This window comes from Gymnodraco acuticeps, unplaced genomic scaffold, assembly GCF_902827175.1.
Source record: "Gymnodraco acuticeps unplaced genomic scaffold, fGymAcu1.1, whole genome shotgun sequence".
NCBI classification, from domain to species: Eukaryota; Metazoa; Chordata; class Actinopteri; order Perciformes; family Bathydraconidae; genus Gymnodraco; species Gymnodraco acuticeps.
Window position 1 is genome coordinate 128,816 of NW_022991298.1, and position 19,712 is coordinate 148,527.

General features: G+C 40.2%; 1 protein-coding gene across 1 annotated transcript in view; it reads left to right on the forward strand.

Annotated features, from left to right (window-relative positions):
- si:ch211-196i2.1 (collagen alpha-1(I) chain) overlaps nucleotides 1–19,712 on the forward strand; it is a 66,726-nt gene that overhangs the window by 8,714 nt on the left and 38,300 nt on the right. The window contains exons 3-14 of the mRNA XM_034240177.1: nucleotides 9,605–10,183; nucleotides 12,476–12,520; nucleotides 13,406–13,525; nucleotides 14,976–15,014; nucleotides 15,116–15,169; nucleotides 15,287–15,340; nucleotides 16,729–16,836; nucleotides 16,943–16,996; nucleotides 17,923–17,976; nucleotides 18,364–18,408; nucleotides 18,966–19,019; nucleotides 19,666–19,710. Coding sequence (XP_034096068.1) covers nucleotides 9,608–10,183; nucleotides 12,476–12,520; nucleotides 13,406–13,525; nucleotides 14,976–15,014; nucleotides 15,116–15,169; nucleotides 15,287–15,340; nucleotides 16,729–16,836; nucleotides 16,943–16,996; nucleotides 17,923–17,976; nucleotides 18,364–18,408; nucleotides 18,966–19,019; nucleotides 19,666–19,710 — 1,248 coding nt within the window. The 5' untranslated portion in view covers nucleotides 9,605–9,607. The remainder of the gene's footprint in view (nucleotides 1–9,604; nucleotides 10,184–12,475; nucleotides 12,521–13,405; nucleotides 13,526–14,975; nucleotides 15,015–15,115; nucleotides 15,170–15,286; nucleotides 15,341–16,728; nucleotides 16,837–16,942; nucleotides 16,997–17,922; nucleotides 17,977–18,363; nucleotides 18,409–18,965; nucleotides 19,020–19,665; nucleotides 19,711–19,712) is intronic.

Here is a 19,712-nt window from a genome sequence, read left to right on the forward strand (position 1 = left end):
CCGCGAACGAGCAAGAGGGCTGTCTCTCTCGCGAGCGAGTGCAGAGCCGCTCGCGGGGGTTTAATCTGTGTGCGAGGGTAATTTTATGCGCGTGTAAAAGCACATTTTCCGCTCGTGAGTAGCTTGTTTTACGCGCTAGAATATTGACCCAAATCTGACTCCATAGATTCTGCTGAAAGGATAGTTACAGTTCTCTCAGGGCTGTGTCTGCAGGACTCTGTGATTAGTGAGTGTCATGCTTTATGATCATATCAGAGACAGGGAAAAGTAAATAATTTAAGCAGTGTTGATGCTATTGTGAAATAATGTAATATTCCCTTAATTATAGCACTTAGAGTTAGAAAAATGCAGGCATGAATCTCCCAGGTTCAACATTCTTCGGGTCTTGTCAGTGTCATGTGGACTGGTGTGTGCAAAAGTGATATATGTCAATAAGAAACATTTGCTTTTCAGAGTTATGTTCACCAAGGTCTTTAGATCTGTTTTTCAGTATTCTCAGCCTGTTCCTGTGTACATTTCTCCGAATGGGCTTCATCCCAAACAAGCTATTTGACAATGGATTTGCAGACAAATACTACTGTATGACTTTGATTCTGAATCTAACTAAAAAACCGGAGGATTCTTAGAATGTATTTTGAGTTATAGAGTGTCTTTTTTTATTATGTTAAAGTCATTTAAAAAAAACAGTACAATAAATCCTATCATTTTTAACAAGCACTCCCGTATAACTGTTCTTCAGGTCTCGCTAAAAACTAAATAATTTTACAAGATTACATTTTAACAGATGCTATTACGTTCTATAATTGAACTTTCGCCATATATCCTTTTTTGTCAATGGAACCTCCGTCCCCTTTAGCTGTTAGCTCTGTTATCTAACCAAGCAGGAATGTCCTGTCCACCATCTGCTAACAGCTAATGTTAACTAGCTCTCCTCCTGCTGATATTCAACATTGATTTGTTTTAGGGGTAATCTAATTTATGGTCCCATAAAAAACGTTTAGTTCTGATCACGCTTTGAGCTCTTAAACCAAGAACATGTCTAAGTAACAACAGAAGGGATACAGTGGGAAACAGAGCTCTCGTTTCCATAGACGGAATAAGGAAGAAAAAAATGATACTAAATTAATACAAAACAATCTGATGGGTTGGATTCTGAAGCTAAGACTTGCGTGATGCATCAAAGACTCCGCAGAAGGGAACCAAATCTCTTGGAGCGAACTATTTGCTAAATGAAAACCCATGGACACGAAAACATGCTTTGTGTAAAAATATGAAATAGCATATGCCATCCTTTTAGACATTTCGGCACACTGTCAAGATGTTCCTTTATTCACATTACCATATATTGAGCAGTAACTTTTAATGGTTGTAACTGTTTCCAATTTAAATTAAAGTAATTACAGACAAGCCAGGGGGGTTTCTAATCTAGTGGGTTTTTTAAAAGGGGATGCTAGGGAGAAAGAGGAGATGGAGGATTTGGATAGAAACAGAAGAAAGGAAGGAGGTCCTGCCCCTGTTGTGTTTTTCTCTCTGCCCTTAAGAGACGTGGAACAATTTTCTCAACGTGAGAAGCCAGAGCATGCCCAAACTAATAATTTTCCTTTCAAAACTGTAATTTAGTATGGGGGTATCCATGCTGTGAAGATAAATCAGCTCCGTTTAAATGCGACATGATGGAGCGTTATCACAAGAGCGCAACATCAGCAATCACTCTCCATTCTGTTCCTCCCAACTCCTCACGGAACAAAGTATCCCACAACAGGTCCTGTTCTCAAAGTGCAACGATTATTACGTTTTTCAGTGCAGACGGCGAAGATCTCTGGAAGCCATTATGTGGCTGGGAACCAAAGATGTGCCGGGAAATTAAAGAGAGATCATTGATTTCCTCCACACATCTGCCCTGCAGTTTTAAAGTGCCCACAGAGGTCCTGTTCACCTCGAATCAACCTCCCTCTGCTCTCGTTTTTTATATTGCTGTTTGCGCTAGACCACCTCTCCTTTTGTTCCTAATAGACATGAAGTCATACATCCTGTGACAGGGAGCTGCCCTGCTGTTCTTCACTTTCATGCAGAGGAGGTCTCCTTTCTGTGTCGACCCAGTAGTGTAAATCAAGCCGACCTCAGAGTCCTTGGTGAATATTTCCCCCTTAAATTGTTCTCCCAACTGTGGTTATTTCACTGACTGGGCACTGCGGCTTCCCCCACTTCTAATTCCCCTCCAGAGATTTTCTTTGGTTGTGTGCAGGCGCCCTCAGACCCAAATCCATCCATGTGTGAAAGCAGCGTGGAGTCGCTCACACCATCCCCGTCCCTGTTTTCCTTCGTTCCACTTCAGTCAGTTGGAAGGAGCAGTAATTCACTTCAACAGATTTGTAGACACCCATGATGTTGCGGTTAGCATCTTATAGCGTCTAAAAGCTATTTAAATTGTCCCAGATTTGACGACATCACAGTTGTGTCCGTCAGTTTCCATGTTTCTCAGCAATTACAGAGGCCACCCTGAGGGATAATTGCCCAGGCTTCTGTGTCCTACACTGGGTTTCTGTTGGAACAAATTGGTACCGGTCCACTTGTCCTTGAAGATAGTCCTGAAGAAATTGTAGAATGACATCATGAACACTATACATTTTAGATTCTCTTAGGCTGCAGCCACGAGCTTAGTTGTCTCTGTGACTCTAGAGTCTAGACTGTTTTTCACACTCGGCATCGAGAAAGTCACAATCAATCAAAAGACTTCATTAATCCCAGAGGGAAATTACATTTTGTGACATTTTCACCATATTACAATAATTAAATATATACTTATATAAACATAAGTAAAAATGTGCAATAAAAGTCCTTGTAGCCAGAGGGACAGAGCGTCTTAGCACAGGAACAAGGCAGGACGTCCTGCACAGCACAGGAAAGCTGAACCGGAAAATCTACCTTCATTTATAGTGTTGAAATTTGAATTCTAAATCTAATGTTTTATATTCTTGTACATTGGTTTTCCTTGAATAGTTTTAGTTTTAGTTAGAACCTACTATTTCTGCACAGATAAATATTAGTTTGTCTTCATGGTTGAATGCACTTATTGAAAGTCGCTTTTATAAAAGCATTAGCTAAATGTAATGTAATTAGGCCACCCTAATCAGTGTTTTTCTTTATATTCATTTAGCTGTGAACTCTGCTCTCACACATGGAGCAGAGCAGAGAGCGGCCGGGACTACAGGCCACACATAAAAAGCAGTAATTACCAGATAATGGAAACCCTGCTCCTACATATATCCCAGATCACATGTATTGCCTTGACAACACGTACAGTTGATAATAGTGGAAGGGTGTGTACCCAGTAGGTGTGTGGGTGTGTCGGCTGTGGGCTGGACCAGCCTCCTGTGCAGAGGTCTGCCTGTGGGTACAATGGGAACAGAGCTGAAGTGCAGACAGAGCAGCAGTGTCTCCTGCAGTCATGCTCCACCATGTTGGATGGTACTTGCTGCTGGGATGCCTGCTGCTGGATTTAGATGGATTGCACGTGCGAGGTCAAAGTCGCCCGGAGGGAAAGGTACTGCCTGGTGTTACCCTGTACACAATTATCAATGTAAATGTTCCCTTTGCTCGAAGTATATCAATTATCCAAAGAGGTTGTATTCTACAGTCTGCTTGAATGTAATCATTGCGTAGGTGTGTAGTGTGATTCTGTGTAGTTTATTTATGTCGTCTGAACAGGACATCGCACGCTCACTGCTTGATAGCGCGAAGGTCCGTTTACGCCGGTTGTTAAACAACATCGTTATGGGGAAATGCAAGTTTGCGTCCAAATGGTTGGAAGATAAGGAGGAAGGACAATCAATGCTGTAGTAAATGTGAGGCAAGTGTGTCGCCAATGTAACAGGTTTAAACTCGAAGTGGCGATGAGGTCTTAAAATGTATGGATAGGGTCTTAAAAAAGGTCTTAAAAGGTTTAACATTTGACTTCAGGATTCCTGCATATACCCTGTTCCATAAAAAAGGTTTTCTTCTTTCAGAATGGAAATCTGTAGCACAATAACATGCATTTACAGCTCTTGAAAGATTGAAATGTGATGTTTAAAGTTCAGGATTGCACCCGTTATAGTTTTTAATCAACCACAACAATTTCCTATAGAGAACGTATCAGTTTAAATCTTACATTTGAATTACATTTTAGAATTTACAGACATTCAAATGTGTGTTTCATTTCTCTATAAGAGATTAACAATTAAATGCAGCAAATTATTTGTGCAACTACTAACTTATAGACACAATTTGTATTCATGTAAAAACTAATAGTCAGTGACAATGTAAGCTTTTTAACAGACAGCTTTTCTAACGTTGTTGCACATAAGGGTTTTAATAACGGGTGTCTAGGATCGAAAAACCCTTGAATGATATTTAAACAAACAAAACTGCACACCCTTAAATCTTTCTATATATTCCTAAATACATCTAATACAATGAAGTAATCATTGGAACAATGAAGTGAGCATAGTGAGAATAGGTAACTGTTTACCTTCCTTCTCACTCAGTAATTGGAGTATATTTTCTCTGCATTATCAGATCACAGTTACTGGGAGAATAGGACAATACAACTCTCTGTATAAAAGCCTTTCAGCTGTCTTCGGCTACCTAGTGTAATAATGAGATGCCTGCATCGTAAGCTAGTTAGAGGTTGCACAGCAGTTTTATTGTTTAAAAAAGCCATGGTGTTTCTTTTGTCCCTCCAACATGCTTCATGATCTTATACTCAGGGACCACCTCTGGTGATTTCCTGTGACGCCTTGATCCCAACCAACAGTGGCATTTCTAACATGGGTGGTCCTGCTGAGAATCAAATCCCTGAGTATGATGATGTTAATGCCGCCGAACAACTCAGAGTCACACGCTCACTCCTGTGCACATGACAATTTTGACACACCCACGCAAAAATACATTGATGTGCACATGCAGGTATTAACATGCATGCTCACAGTGATTTAACACATTGGCTTTGTGCCTTGTCTACATCATATCAGAGGCAATAATACATATAACTCACTTTTCTTGTCTTCACTTTGGCAGGGTCCTGTTGCTGGTTTCCTTGTGTTTGTTTCAAGTTCCCTGGCAACATTTTGTTTATCTAGTATTTTACTATTCATATATAAAAGTTCTGCTCATATTGTTCAGTTTTTTATTACACTTAAGTTACACTCCTGTTCTTTATTCCTGAAACATCAGACCCCTGTCATCATGCTTTTTTACAGGCCAAATTGCTCACTGCTGCTTGCAAGACCAAGCCAGTCTACATACCTGTGTCTTGGCTAGATTTACGGACCTTGCCATTTGATTAGCCCGTTTGTAGGAGCAAGTGTTCATTGTCTGTGTGTCTGCGTGTGTGTAGAGATGATAGCAGGATAGCCTGCAGCGCTTGTGTCAGGATATAAGGCCTCCATAGACTATGTATTGCCCTCTAAACAGAGGATCTGTCAGCTACACATGCAGACAGAGTCCTGAGGAGGCTTGTGCTGATTGGAGGACACAGTCATTTGTCAAAACCATCCATATAGTCCAGGTGTGCCCTGTCAACTTCTGTACTCACGCTTTTTTGTTTTCCCACAAATATTACTCAAGAGTTACTAAGAAGTTGAGTCGCAATCTTCAAGTTCTGTTATATATCGTACCCCTCAGGGGACATTGACAACACAATAAACCTTCTGGACAGCACAGCATCGTTTCTCCATTGCACCAGGAAGTTATTCAAACATGTTTTCCGCTATGTCCCCTTGGGGCCTCCGTAATATCCTTTGGAATATGTTTTTGAACTAATGAACTGATGTGACTGTACTGTACACAGCCATATTCAGGTGACCAATAATAACCTCATGAAGTAAGTGTTTAAAAGAAGAGTTTCGAAAATGTATCCAAACATTTTCGCAGTGGCACTGGCAGATGTTTTTAACTGTATAAGCATGCATAGATGCTGTAATTAAGACACATATACAAGATAACCATGTGACTGTGTGATTGTCAGAGTATCAAGTTCCTGCAAGTAAGACCAGTGGCTGTCTTTAATGTTGGAAACACTTATCAGGGGGGGAAAAATGCATTGGCACAGGCTTAATACTTTGAGTGCATTGGCTTATTCTTTCAGTTCAGTCAGTTGTTTTCAATTATTTAATACGTGTGGACAAATTTACAAGATTTATTGACCTTGACTTCTGCATGAGGTAATTGTCATGCTGACGCAGGGAAGAGCATTCCCTATTATTAACTATTGACACGAAGCTGGAAACACGCTATTGTATGAAATATTATTGCATTCTTTAGCGATATTTTGGGAACCTGTACAATGAAAACATGCAAAGCAACCACAGACCAAATTAATTTTTGACAGTATAGTGTATTGAACACACATTTAAGTGGCAATAGACAACGCTCCTCTCCCTTTCTGCTGTGGTAAAGAAAACTGGGTCGCTCATCTTTTTTTCCAGAGCCTTATACCAGACCCATTTAGTGACTAAAGTCAAAGCCAAAGTATGTATTGTAAAAGCAATTGTGTAATTGTTCTATAGCCAATACATTGTGCCATCAACATGTTGAAACAAAACAGTCGGATGCCACTTTAAGAAGAGAGCAGTTTTACATTATAAGTTGGTTGTCTGAGGCCTGAGGGTTTTAAATATGCTGATATATGAGAAAGTACATGCGCATGACCATAGGTACCTTCTATTTAAGTAAGACTCATAATGAAAATCATCTGACAGGAGCATTAGGGAAGCATTATGGAGTTTGTTCATCAGCCTGCAGCAATGCATTCTGACACAGACTGAACCCCTGGATACCCTGTCTGTCATTTATTCACCTATAGATTACACACTTGCATTATGCCTTCACTCAGACTGTGTTGTTAGGATACAATGCAACACGCACGTGCACACACACACACACACACACACACACACACACACACACACACACACACACACACACACACACACACACACACACACACACACACACACAGTGTCATTGCTTGCTTCAGCCTGCTACTACAGTGTAGACAGAAAGACAGTTAGTGTTAACTTTGTTTTGGCTCATGATACAAAGGTATAAATTGTTTTTTCACTGGAATTACTAGAGTTTATTTGACAAGAAAATTACTTGGTGGCATGCCACTCACATCTGATAACATTAAACCACCTTCTATTACACCTTCCTTACCAGTTAAATGCCCTTAAAGTGCAGTCCATTTATCTTTTTTACACATTTTGGAACGCTTCTTTTGTATAGTTGTAGGCTTTACTCTTTACAAAACGTTTGCGGATTTCCTGGCCAATAACCAACCCGGTGCAGTACTCTGACTATTGGGCATTATATACTCTTTGTGTATTCTGCCCTTACCCAATTGGCCCTATAGTTCAGTTGTGAGCTTTAAGACATATTTGTTTCCCTAGTAAGTCACTGCCTTGTTTTGGTTGAGCCTTTGCTGGAACTCCCCTTTTTTTGTGTGTTTAATCGTACTGTCTCACATCCTTGTCCCTTGTCATTAGTCACTGGGGTCCCTCAAGGCTCCGTCCTGGGTCCCCTCCTTTTTTTCTTAGTAAACCAATTCACTTAGCTCTGTCATTTGCTCTCATGGCTTCTCTTATCAGAGATACGCAGATGATGCTCAACTGATTCTGTCGTGAATTATATTTGAGAGCAATTTGCCTCCGACTGACCGTCCAAAGTGTCATAGTTCTCCAACTAAGTGTTCCCTGGGCTAGGGCTCATAGAGATATCTCTAAGACTGGTGGGAAGATCATCTTTTTTACCAGGGTCGGCTGCCTGGCTGTGGACCAGAATAAGAGAGAGAGAAAGGGTCCTTGTTTTCCCTAAGGCCGCCGTGTCTGGCCTCTTGCCTGCATCAGCCTTTTAAAAGCCCTTACAATACCCTGCCAGCCCTCCAACAAATGGATTTCATTGCAAGTACAGTATTTAAGACTTTGGCTTTTATTCTAATTTATCATATTATATAAACGCAAGCCAAGTTCAATTGATAATTTCATGGTGAGGTTAGGGCATATCATTCTTTCTGATAACACAATCAGAGCATGCTAAATGGATTTCTGCCTAACAAATGCCCGTAACCAAACAGGAAACCCAAGATCCCCTCTGACAACTATGCTGATTCATAAAATGTGTTTATTACCATTTTTATTCTTCATGTTTCACCTCCAGCATGCTGTACTCTTCAGGACACAGATTTCAGTTAACTCTTTATTCATGAACACTCTGCAGACCTATAAAGCACATGTTGAATGAGGTCATTTTTAAAGGTTGGCAGCATTTACCAGTACCAGTTAATCTTGAACTAAAGGTGTTTGAGCAAACTATTCCTACATAGTGTAGATATGGTAATGTTACTAATTACTATTACTTTTTGTTCCTTTATCATATTTTGATGATGCAAATACGTATTGATGGTCGGAAAGAAAATGGGTGGATATGTTGACACTGAGAAAAAGCTCTGAGGTAGCACGCTCCTGTTTCCCTCTCCTCCTCGTCCTGTCCTGCTTCCCATATATCTCTCAGCTCCACTTAAGTGCTCTCCATTTCAGCCCATTAGGGTCATCAAACATCATTTGCCCTTTGGTCCCGTCCCCTGAAAGGCCTCTCTCACTGCACCACTGTTCCCTGAGGCCCAACATTTGATGTGTTTTGTTATGTGTATGCGTGTAATGCAGTATGACAAGCAAAGGAAAATGCTGGGTCGTAGTGGTTAGCATGTTGATGTTTGTCCCCTCTGGAAACCACGTAACCTTAAATTGCTGTTTGTTTTGAGGGATTCTTCAAAGTCAACATTAACGGCCCGTCCACACTACAGCTTCAAAAAAAGCTTGGAGCTGGGCGTGTCTGAAGCTCGACCAACAACCAATCACATGAATCTCCCGCCCCTGACACACAAGCAGCGGTTTGATTGGCTAGAGCTTGTACTGGCATATGATTTGATTGGCTGACGCTTCCACCCAAAGCTTCCGAAGCTTCAAAAGTTGAACATTGCTCAACTTTTGCAGCCTGAAACGCCAGGAAAGCTCCGCTCTGCTTCCCACAATGCAGTTCGGCGAAAAGTGACGTCACCTCATTCAAAGTGAAGCTTCAGTGTGGACGATGCTAACAATAAACATGTTTTGTAGTTTGGCTCGTACAGACTACCCAGTGTAAACCGCGGAAATGTTAATTATAGGAAACACGTTTTGGAAAGAACACTCTCTGTCTATAACATATTGGCAGATGGGTCAAGAGTTACTGTCATGAACAGATGAGAAACTAATAACTTGAAGGCAGACCAAATAATGCCAGATGTCAGTGATGAGTTGATGATGTTTTCAAGAAGGGAATAAGTTTTGCAGCTGTGGTTTTATTTGAATGATGTAGGAGACGAGTTTAGATATTATAAAGTAGGAATGGTGTTCGTTAAAATAATGAATTTTTTGATCTAATAAGGTGATTCAACATATAATGTGTACAGGGATGAAATCTCAATGCTTCACATGTTAGTTAAAACATCATCAGCCAGAAATCTGTTCTTGAAAATCCTCAAAGAATGTTATCGGATTGTCCCTAATTCTTGTTTTGTTTCCAATAGAATATGTTTCTGCGCCGAGGGAGCTCTCGCGGGGACGGGACGGTGCCTTCAGGGAACAATCGGAAAGGTTCAATGGGTCGTGGGGATGTCTTTGTGGTAGATGAGGACACCGACTTGTTGGATCCAACCTTCCAAAATGGCGGACAAGTCAACCCTCAGTGGAAACCTTCCAGAAATGGACTTAAGGGAAGCCAGAAGGGAAAGCCTGAAATGATAGAGGAGAACATAACAACAGACAAAAAGGTTGACTCCAGTGGGAGGACGTCATCATTGTTCCCAAGGAAACCATCCAGTGACATAATTGACCTGGACATCGGGGGTACCACGAAGAAGCCCTCAGTGGATTTGCCTGTACCTAAGATCCCTTCGGATCCGAGAACTTCCACGGATTCTGGAACACCAACAAAGGCAGTAGTCGAGAAGGGGAGACCCATCACCAATGGTAGGCAACCAGACAAGGAGCGCTCTGCCGTTGTGACTGTTGTATCCAGAGATGGAGACCTGGTCCTGGGCTCAGATGGCAAAATGTACCGGCTCCAAAGAGGACCACCAGGCCGAATAGGTCCCCCAGGGCAGGAAGTGAGTTGTCTTATGGTCTTCCATTATCCATTATAATAACATAAGTGTAATCAATGTATTTTTTTCCAAACAACAGTCAAATAAAGGACATTGTTTCCTACCTAGGCTTGTCTGTCAGCAACTTAGTGCCTATTTACTGCCAACTTTTTGTGCCTGACATTGTTTAGCAAGCATTGCCAGTGAACCGTATCATCTGATCTTATTCCAGGCATTGTATTAGTTTGTATTTAACTATTGTCCAAGTGACAACACCTCTTGGCGCTACAATAGATTTGAGGGTGTAAGAAATGGGGGCTTGATTCCCATTGATTTAACAGTATATTATGTATCATATCAGAGATTTCTGTTGTTGGATGAGATAAAACAATGTTAGGGCCAGCCTTGTGAATAAAGAGAGTGCGACGTCTGTTTATGCTTTACGGCTTACAAGAGCTGTTCTCCATAAGCTGCCATCTGACTCTGATCAGGGAAGGATACACTGCTCAAACATGTGTTGATCCACATGTCTTTGATGCAGCGATCTGAGCACTCAGGGAACCACACAGTTAAGGAGTCTCAACAGTTTGTCATAGCATTACTCGATGTGACAGTCTCAGCCCCTGGCTGCCAAGTTATGTGATTGGTACTAATGGGTAGAGTCATTTTATACCATCCAATCTGATGGTTTACCTGGTGTAAGAGGTGGGTCAGTACAGGGACTGCAGGGCAGACAGAACCAGAACCAGACTGCACATCTGCTCATGTCTGGATCAGCCTCTGAAGTCACGCTGCCATAAAATCCGCAGGATCACTCAGCACGATTACTGTGATTAAAGACGGCTGTAGGGAACATGAAGGAAGACGTCCTGTTGGCTCAGAATACAATCCTTCTCTCTTCTTCTAACTTGCTGCACTTCAGTTCTAACTTGTTTAGCTTTTCTTAGTATGCTTTAGCTTGTAGCATTACTGTGTACAAGTATACATTACAGGAAATGCTCTTCTCTAATTGGCTGGCAGCTGCCTCGAAATGTTGAAATAGTTCGCCTTAAGCAAGCATTTTAACCACTGTTCTAAATCAATTCATCGGGTGAATTAAATTGCTGGTAACAATAGAACCAGTACCACCAATTCATGAAATGTACCTAACCATGAGTTAAACTGACCACTAACACACTTTCTGAAATGAATTATGACTTGACCACAGGCTTTGTTGCTTTCCTTCGGTGACTGGCGATTGCATTAGTGCGGTATTACATTCCAAGATGTCCAGATGGAGAACATAATGGCCTCACTGCTTTGTCTTTACACCGTGTTGCCTATTTATTTAGTTTAGTTTAGTTTATTTATTTTTTTCGAGCGTTTAAAACCAAAGCAAATACAAATGAAACAAAAGATGATACAGACATGATACAGTACTATACAAATGAATAACAACAAAACGACATATTTAATTAATAATTGAATAATCTGTAGTATCATTGTCTGATATCAATAAACAACAAAGCTTTAGCTAATTACACGTCCGAAAAGGGGTCGGAAGAAGTTTACACTTATTTAATCCGACCCCTTCTCCCTTTTTAAAACATTTTTTTTTTCTTTTTACATCTTAATATGTGTTAACATACAATATTAATGTATACTTTAACCTTGAATAATTTATATAATCATTCATATAATATATACAGGAAAGTTAGGAGAATGGTCTCTATTTATATATATATATATACATATGTACATACACAAATTCATACAAACACAAAATGTCAATGCTGCATATGCACTACTATGTAAACCTTCAGTAAAAACAAGCTCACAAAAAATCTCCAAAATGGGTTTTTAACCTCCAGGAAAATGCCATAGCAAAGATGTGGTAACATTTATAAGATGTATTTGTTCAGATCCAGATATAATTTAGACTTAGACATCCACATTGAGGATCTACACAGTGCCGAGCAGCTTCAACATACAGTTCATGTATATCTAAGTACTAATTAAGCCATAACATCTTAGTGTTTAATTGGCATTCAAGGTGTTGTGAACAACACTTAAAATGTGTCTTTCGCTTTTTAGAAGGCACTCAAAAAGGCTACAAACTGTGAGGTTTTACAAGGATCCGGTGCTTTGCTTGTGTGTCAGGTCGCAGGTCTTCCCTCTTGGGAGTAGTAGGAAGGTTGTTATTTTTACATTTCTGGGATGATTTGTTAAATATATAACGGTTTCACTTTAACCAACAGTTCACTTGTGGTTAAAACACTATTTCAATTTGTTTGTCCTTCTGAGCTGTTTTATTGAAGGTTGTTACTTGTTTGGCAGGGCTGTACTGGTGATCCTGGCCGGCCTGGGTTTAAAGGTGATAAGGTAAGAGAAGTGTTTCTTTACGAGATGATAACCTATGACGATGTGTTAAGTAAGTCCACTTGACTCCTTTAGATTTGAGTACACTAAATACCATCTGAGGCTACATCTTGTTATAAAGCTCATTTTCACTTCTGACATGTTAATACTGCTATAAAGTCCTGTCCCTCTGTTCCATTGGGCCCAAGTGCCTGAGCCCCAATACTGCATTATATCACTTTTATGATGCCATAGTAAAAAACAAACAAGTGTTCCATATACATTGATTTGTCGTGGATAAACGTACCACTTCCTTTTCATCTCCACAGATGGCAACAGTACACACATCCTTTACTCAAGTAGAAGTACAGATACTCGTGTTTAAAAATACTCTGGTAAAAGTAGAAATACTGACTAAACTTCTTTACTCAAGTAAAAGTAAAGAGGGCTTTGAAATGTACTTCAGTAAAAAGTACCCATAACTAGCAGCTGTTTTAAAGAGTACCTGACCTCCCTTTATATCAATAGAACAATAATGTCATTGTTAGCTAATGAATGTTTCCATGCTGAACAACGGCAACATGACAACGTTTCCATTGGTCCCTCTTCTTTAGAGAAGACCAGGAAATGATGGATACACGGATCGTGTTCAAATCAATAGGCACGCAATGACTCTAAATAATAATGATCACGCCACCAAACACACATTCAGACTAAAGGAACCAGCTGTTTGGGAAATGTAAGAAGTAGAATGTACAGGTGTTTGTGTTAGAAATGTAAGAAGTCAAAGTAAAAAGTCGTCAGAAAAATAATTAGTGGAGTAAAGTACTGAAACCAGAAAGATGTACTTAAGTACAGTAACGAAGTATTTGTACTCCACTACTTCCCACCTCCATTCATCTCTCATAGGGTAAGTTGGGTTCTGAAGGGCGTTCAGGAAAAAGAGGGGAGTCAGGACCTCCTGGACCGCCAGGGTTTCCCACCTTCTACCTGTGGAAGAACACAGCCGAGGAATTGGCTGCCTTTCAGGTAACATGGGAACAACAACATACTTGTAAACTCTCAGGTGCAATATTTACATGTAGTCTTTTAGAAAGAGATTTCAAAGGGGATTTCAAATGTATTTAATTCTTGTACTTTATTGTTTGCCATTTTAATCACATGTCACTTGGGATTTTGTTGTAGTAAACACAACATAATTTGAATGCAGCACCATTTATATGCCCAGTTCTTATTCGATAATAGACAGAGATTCGATCAACCTTGTGTCATACTGTATACAGTACCTAGTGTGTGATTTTGAACTGTTCAGTAAAGACTCTGATAAAGGCTCAGTGCCAATGGCTGAACAAAGAGGGAAGGCAGATATTTCACATCTTCTTAGCCACTCAGCAAGTGATGAAAAGGCAATATTTTCATGAAGCGATAAGAGGATTCATAATTGTTTTTCATCCAACATTGCATTTCTATGTGTTTGTCAAGACGTGAGAAAGGTTTCTGAAGAGACAGCACAGGGTCAGGTTTAGCCTAGATCAACACTGGCCTGCTAGCCTAGCTCAAGTGCTTTACAGCAACTTTAAAGCTGTCAGATATTGTGATTTAACAAGCCACTAACATACCCATCGGGACTCTTTACTGACAAACAACAAGTGGCCACTTGAGACCACATGAACATGTCAGAAGTCTTCTCCTTATAGAGAGCAAAACCAGCTGTTTCTGGATGCTGGGGGGCTAGCATGCTAACAAGATATGACATTAAAATATGTATTGGTCAGTTTGACTTGTTAGGGGATGCATTTTCCTGCTATAAAATAAACTGCTTTTTTCAGGCCTGCTTTTCTTGTGCTATGCTAACACATTCTGGACTGACTCACTTGTGTTGGATACGATAGAATGTAATCTATCTTTCTGATGTAAATACTCGTAAGCTATCACATTTCCTAATGTTCCTTTAAACATCTTTCCACTGGACGTCCCCTGAAAAGATGGATCCTTCTTGCTCTCTCTAAGCCCTTGAGTAATTAATTGTCAATCATCTAAAAGACACACTGAACATCAAATGTTCTTCGAGGCTGCGCCATCTTACCGAAACCCATAAAACCATAGACCATGAACTATTGGTGCGTGCAAGCCGATGCTCTGTCCTCATCTGTTTAATCTCTCTGCAGTGGCCACAGCTGTATGTGATAGAAGACACCCACCTCTATGTCAGCATGATGGAGAACTGCCATTACACAAAAATACTGAGAAATTGAAGTCTGTTAGTAGTTTGGGAAGACGATTTGTCACCGTATTGAGTGTGCTTTGAACTCTGTGGGTCTAACCTGCAGAGAGCATTCACACTTTGTTCATAGATGGATGGATTTTCAGAGAAGATGATGCAATTAAAGTTGTATGTTGTCCATCCATGTACTTTTATTTCCTCTCATTTTGTATTCTGGACCTGTAACTTACCCTGTGTGTTGCTATTCTCCCGTAGCAAAGCAATTTCTACCAGTTACTTCGTGCTGGTTGGCCTGTAAGTATTCTGTGACGATTAATATCCTTTGTTTGTTGGGATTTAGTTGTTCTGTAATTCTCTGCTGACCTGAGGATGGTATCTTCTTTGTGAGCTTGCAGAGTAGAGAAGGCCCTGAAGGACCACCCGGAGAGATGGGCAAGCCCGGCATGCAGGTAAAACATCCATTCACAAATATAAATGCAAATGATGAACCAGAATATGCAGCATTTAGAAAGATAATATGGAATTCTGAATTGGTGATGGTGGTATTTGTTGCTCTTCTTTCTCAGGGTCCACCTGGCGAACCTGGAGATCGTGGAAGAACCGGGATGCCAGGAGATATGGTGAGCACCGAAACCGGCACTTCCTGATCCAGGAAAAACGTTATTGGTTTCAGCAATTTCCTCTAATCTAAAGAAGACTGTCTCCAAATGTGTTTGCTTTGAGTAATGGAAGGGGCAGTTCATACATCAAGAAAACTGGTTTTGCATTTACCTCTCTGAATATTTTTGATTGGAAAGCCAAACTCTCTGTGTACTCTTCTATCCTTTTTACACATAACGTGTCCACCATGAACATTACCCTTCTCTGCACGGTCACGAAGCAGTACTTAAGCACGTGTGATTTTTAATAACAGGGCCTAATACTATTAAAATGACAGCTCGACCCTCAGTGGACAAATAGAAAAAGCAGTGCATATTTTCGAAAAGTGATAGTAATGACTGTATGCAATTGTCATACTTTGCAAAGTCACCCAGAGGGTAATGTTGGAGCCTTTAGCAGACGTTGTGTTCGTGCTGAATTTGTTAAGTCGTCATTTTGATTCACAGATCAGCAGGATAAATGTAGGTCTAGTTGGTGAAAGAAAAAAAGGGGATAGTACTACTACGCCAAATGTTAGATTGTATTTATACATGCAGCTTCCTGTTGTGTTAAGTGATACAATTGATAATCAAGTATCAGCAACAACCTTTAATAACTGTTCAGGTCATTACATGTGAAACTAAAATGCCAAGCTATTCATTTCCAGCTTCTCCAAGTTTGCTAATTTTTTATTTTACGTATCTGCAAATAGAATTTATTTAGGCTTTTGGAAGTTGGTGGGATAAGACAAGCACCCCTGACAATGTCATCTTAAACCGCTTATAATATTTTATGAACAATTAAAGGATTGCTTATGAAAACAATCGTTGCTGTATGCAAGGCTAACAGGATGACCCTGAAAAAGAGTTTATTGCTTCAAATGTTACAACTGCACGGAGAGGTTGAAAATCTCACTCATCATGCCATTTGCGCCATGTGTAACAGCATCCATCATTGTCCACAGCTTAAAATATAACGCCGTCCACTGCCAGCACAGGTGGTGGAGCCATTCACTGTGAAAACATGCCGTTTTTCCACCTGTCTTCGGGCAGAGTTATTGCAGGCCACAATCTTCCTGACACTGCGTTGTTATTCAGGTGATGCCTTGTCTGTGTGATGAATGGCCTCACTGAGTGGAAAAGAGTCAGTGTCTTCACACTACAGACCTATAAATTATAACGCAGCTTTCCCAGTGAGAAGTCCACGGCGCCTGCAGGCCATTGTGATGTCACTCTCTGTGTGTCTAGTTTGTTTTTGTCAGTTTTCTATTGTTTGCTTAACGTATCTTATACAGTACCATATCCTACATTTTCACTAAGCTGATAAAGAAGCAGTATCAACAGTGGTGATCATTCATGTTGTCTTTCAGGGCGAGCGGGGTCTCAGGGGCCCTTCAGGAAAGGCCGGGGCCCCAGGCAGAGACGGGGGAAATGGGGTAGACGGTGAGCCGGGGCTACATGGTGATCATGGACTACAGGTGGGCACATTCTCTATAGTAAACAGTTAAAGCATAAGTCAACAGTCGATACATGATGTTCTTTTCACTGTTGAAATGTTTCCATCTCCTCTCTGATTGACACCAGGGCACCTGGGGATACAGGGGAGAACGAGGGTCCAAAGGGGAAAAAGGTGATGAGGTGAGGAATAAAACAGCACAGCTGCTTCTGTAAAAGGAACAAGTCAGTCCCACTTTAATTCAGATTTACTGTTTGTGAAATTGGAGCCAAGCAGGAATGGTTATACTTTATGCAGTTTTAGCTGCAGCTAATCTTTCGGCCGTAATTTAACAATCCAGCACTCAGATGTTTACCTAACTTTGTGTCCTTGGTATCATTTCAAGTTATTTTGATATTTGTACCAAAATACCACACTTTAAAAAAAACTTTTTTGGAGATATGTCAACACACTTTTCAACAAAAACTCTTAATTTCACAAATGACAGAAAGCGACTTGAAATATTAACAGTCCTACTTTTCTTACTGAGGTAGGACAACTATGACATATCGTCATTTAAGTTAATATGGCGGACAGTTGCCGGATTACAGATTCAGCAGATACAGAACAACATTATCATTAAGACGAAGTGAAATTGTGTCACCCGGCGATTGTCACACTGAGTCCAATTTTCACACTTTACAGTATTCTCTCTTTTTGGTTTCCTCCAACTCCTGTGGGAAAATCTTAGCCACTAAATGTTACTAGCATGTTACCCAGCTAATCAGTTACTGTTTCTATATGCTGCAGGATGCCTTGCAGCTAGGGTCCTGTTTTTCACCTGCTGGTGCATAAAACATTTTCTAAGAGTGGTGAGAATATGATCGATAGAGCTAAGGGCAACAGCAGAATTGAGCGAAAATATGTATTCTCTCTCGGTTCATCACTGTAAGTTACTTTGACAAACTGTCATGCAATCCATTGTCCGACTCTTAAAATAACTTTCATTCCGATTTGAAACATGTTGCCTATAGATGAAATTGATGGACTCATGTTTGAAGAATAAACAAAGAGACAAGAGTTAGAAATGACTACTACACTGGATCATGTTTTTTCTCCACCTTTCCAGGGTCTCATTGGGGTCATAGGTCCAAGAGGAGAAATTGGTGATCCTGGTGAGAAGGTAAATATCATTACTGTTTAATTCCTCCTGAATATTTGTATATATATATAAAAGGAATGTCAATATATCCAGATGAAGTTTTTTCTTAACTGTCTAGATTGCTTTAAAACTGAGTGGTCCAGAGATAACGTATTCTTGTCAACAGACATTTACTGTCGTATTTAATGTCGTAGAACAACACATGAAAATTCAGCTTGTATTAACCACGGACCCTATTTCAGGCAGATAACGATAAAACACATTAAAAAAACTAGGTTTTAATACGAGAGAATCAGAACTGGAAAAATGCTGACTTATCTCAACGTTTGAGGACTCATTCCTGCACCACTCGTGCCTGAACTACCAGATATAGAGGTATCATCTTGTACCGTGTTTTTCTTTGTTTAGGGCTCACCTGGTTTATCTGGCCCTCCTGGTCCTGTCGGACTACAAGTGAGTGTCTTTACCCCCCGCTTTCAGTTTCTTTGCAACAGACCAGGATCTTCTGCATTTTACATTACACTCAAAATCAGAAAGCAATTCTCCTTTATCTGTGCAATAAAGCTGCTTATAAATAAACAACATTTACAATATGATCCACTCGGCAACATGCCAGCCCATTACAGGATACATTTAAAACAACATTGAAAAAAACAGGCCTTCTTCTGTAATACCTTTCTTACACATCCAACGAGTGTAAAACAAAACAATAAGCTTTTGTGAAAGAAAGACGTGCTCCTCTGAATCCTTTTTAATCCCTAAGCCAGTCCCTCTTTGAACTTTGAGTTCCAGGCAGCGAGGCGCTGACTCCCATTTTCTCTTCCCTCTATTCTTGGGTTTACTTTGATTCTGTTTGACATTAAACCAGAACCTCTGCCTCGTAGTATTAACACAGGCACTGTGACCAGCATGCAGTAATCTCTATGATTAAACCTTACTATGAATACAGCGTTTTCTATGTATTTTAATGATATACTGTTGCTAAATTGACACTGAATCCTTTTCTGCAGGGGCCTCAGGGGACCCGAGGTGGCTGCGGGCCAGAGGGGCCCTATGGGCCTGATGTGAGTGATGCGCCGTCTGATTATAGCTGCTACACAAGTAGATCTCTAGCTTTGCACTATTCTGAATGATTCTTCTATAAGTGAAAGTTATGATGCCTTTCACACTAGTACACCACTGCTTTACTGTATAATCATGTGGTGCTTCTTACATTAAGGGCTTAGTTCAACAACAACAACAATTCAGTCATGACATTATTCTTCAACAGCAACTGAATCTAGTGACCTGTGTACCAAACAATAAGAATTATTATTATAATTATACAACATAATAATAATTAAAAGCCCCGAAATATTTTTTTTAATATATATATTGTCACTTTTTCTGGTTTAGCCACAAAGCTAACCATGTCAAGCAAAGTATTAAACCAAAGAAAAAGTATTATTGGACCTTTGGAACTACAATGTCGTATTTTGCAATTGCCAGATCTGCTTTTGGGAGATATTTGATAAATATCTGTCCACCTTTTTCTCAAGCGTTTCACAGAATGCTTTGGAAAAAGGGTAGGCATCTTGTGCATGTTTTCCAGCTGCACCAACTGTCTCAATGATGTGTATAAGGTTATACATTTCCCTCTGAATATGGACAATGGAACTGATGGACAATGTGGGAAATGTATCACTCATGCTTATATGAACCTGTCTTCAGGGGGAGAGTGGACTGGATGGTCCTCCTGGTCTTGCAGGGCCGAGGGT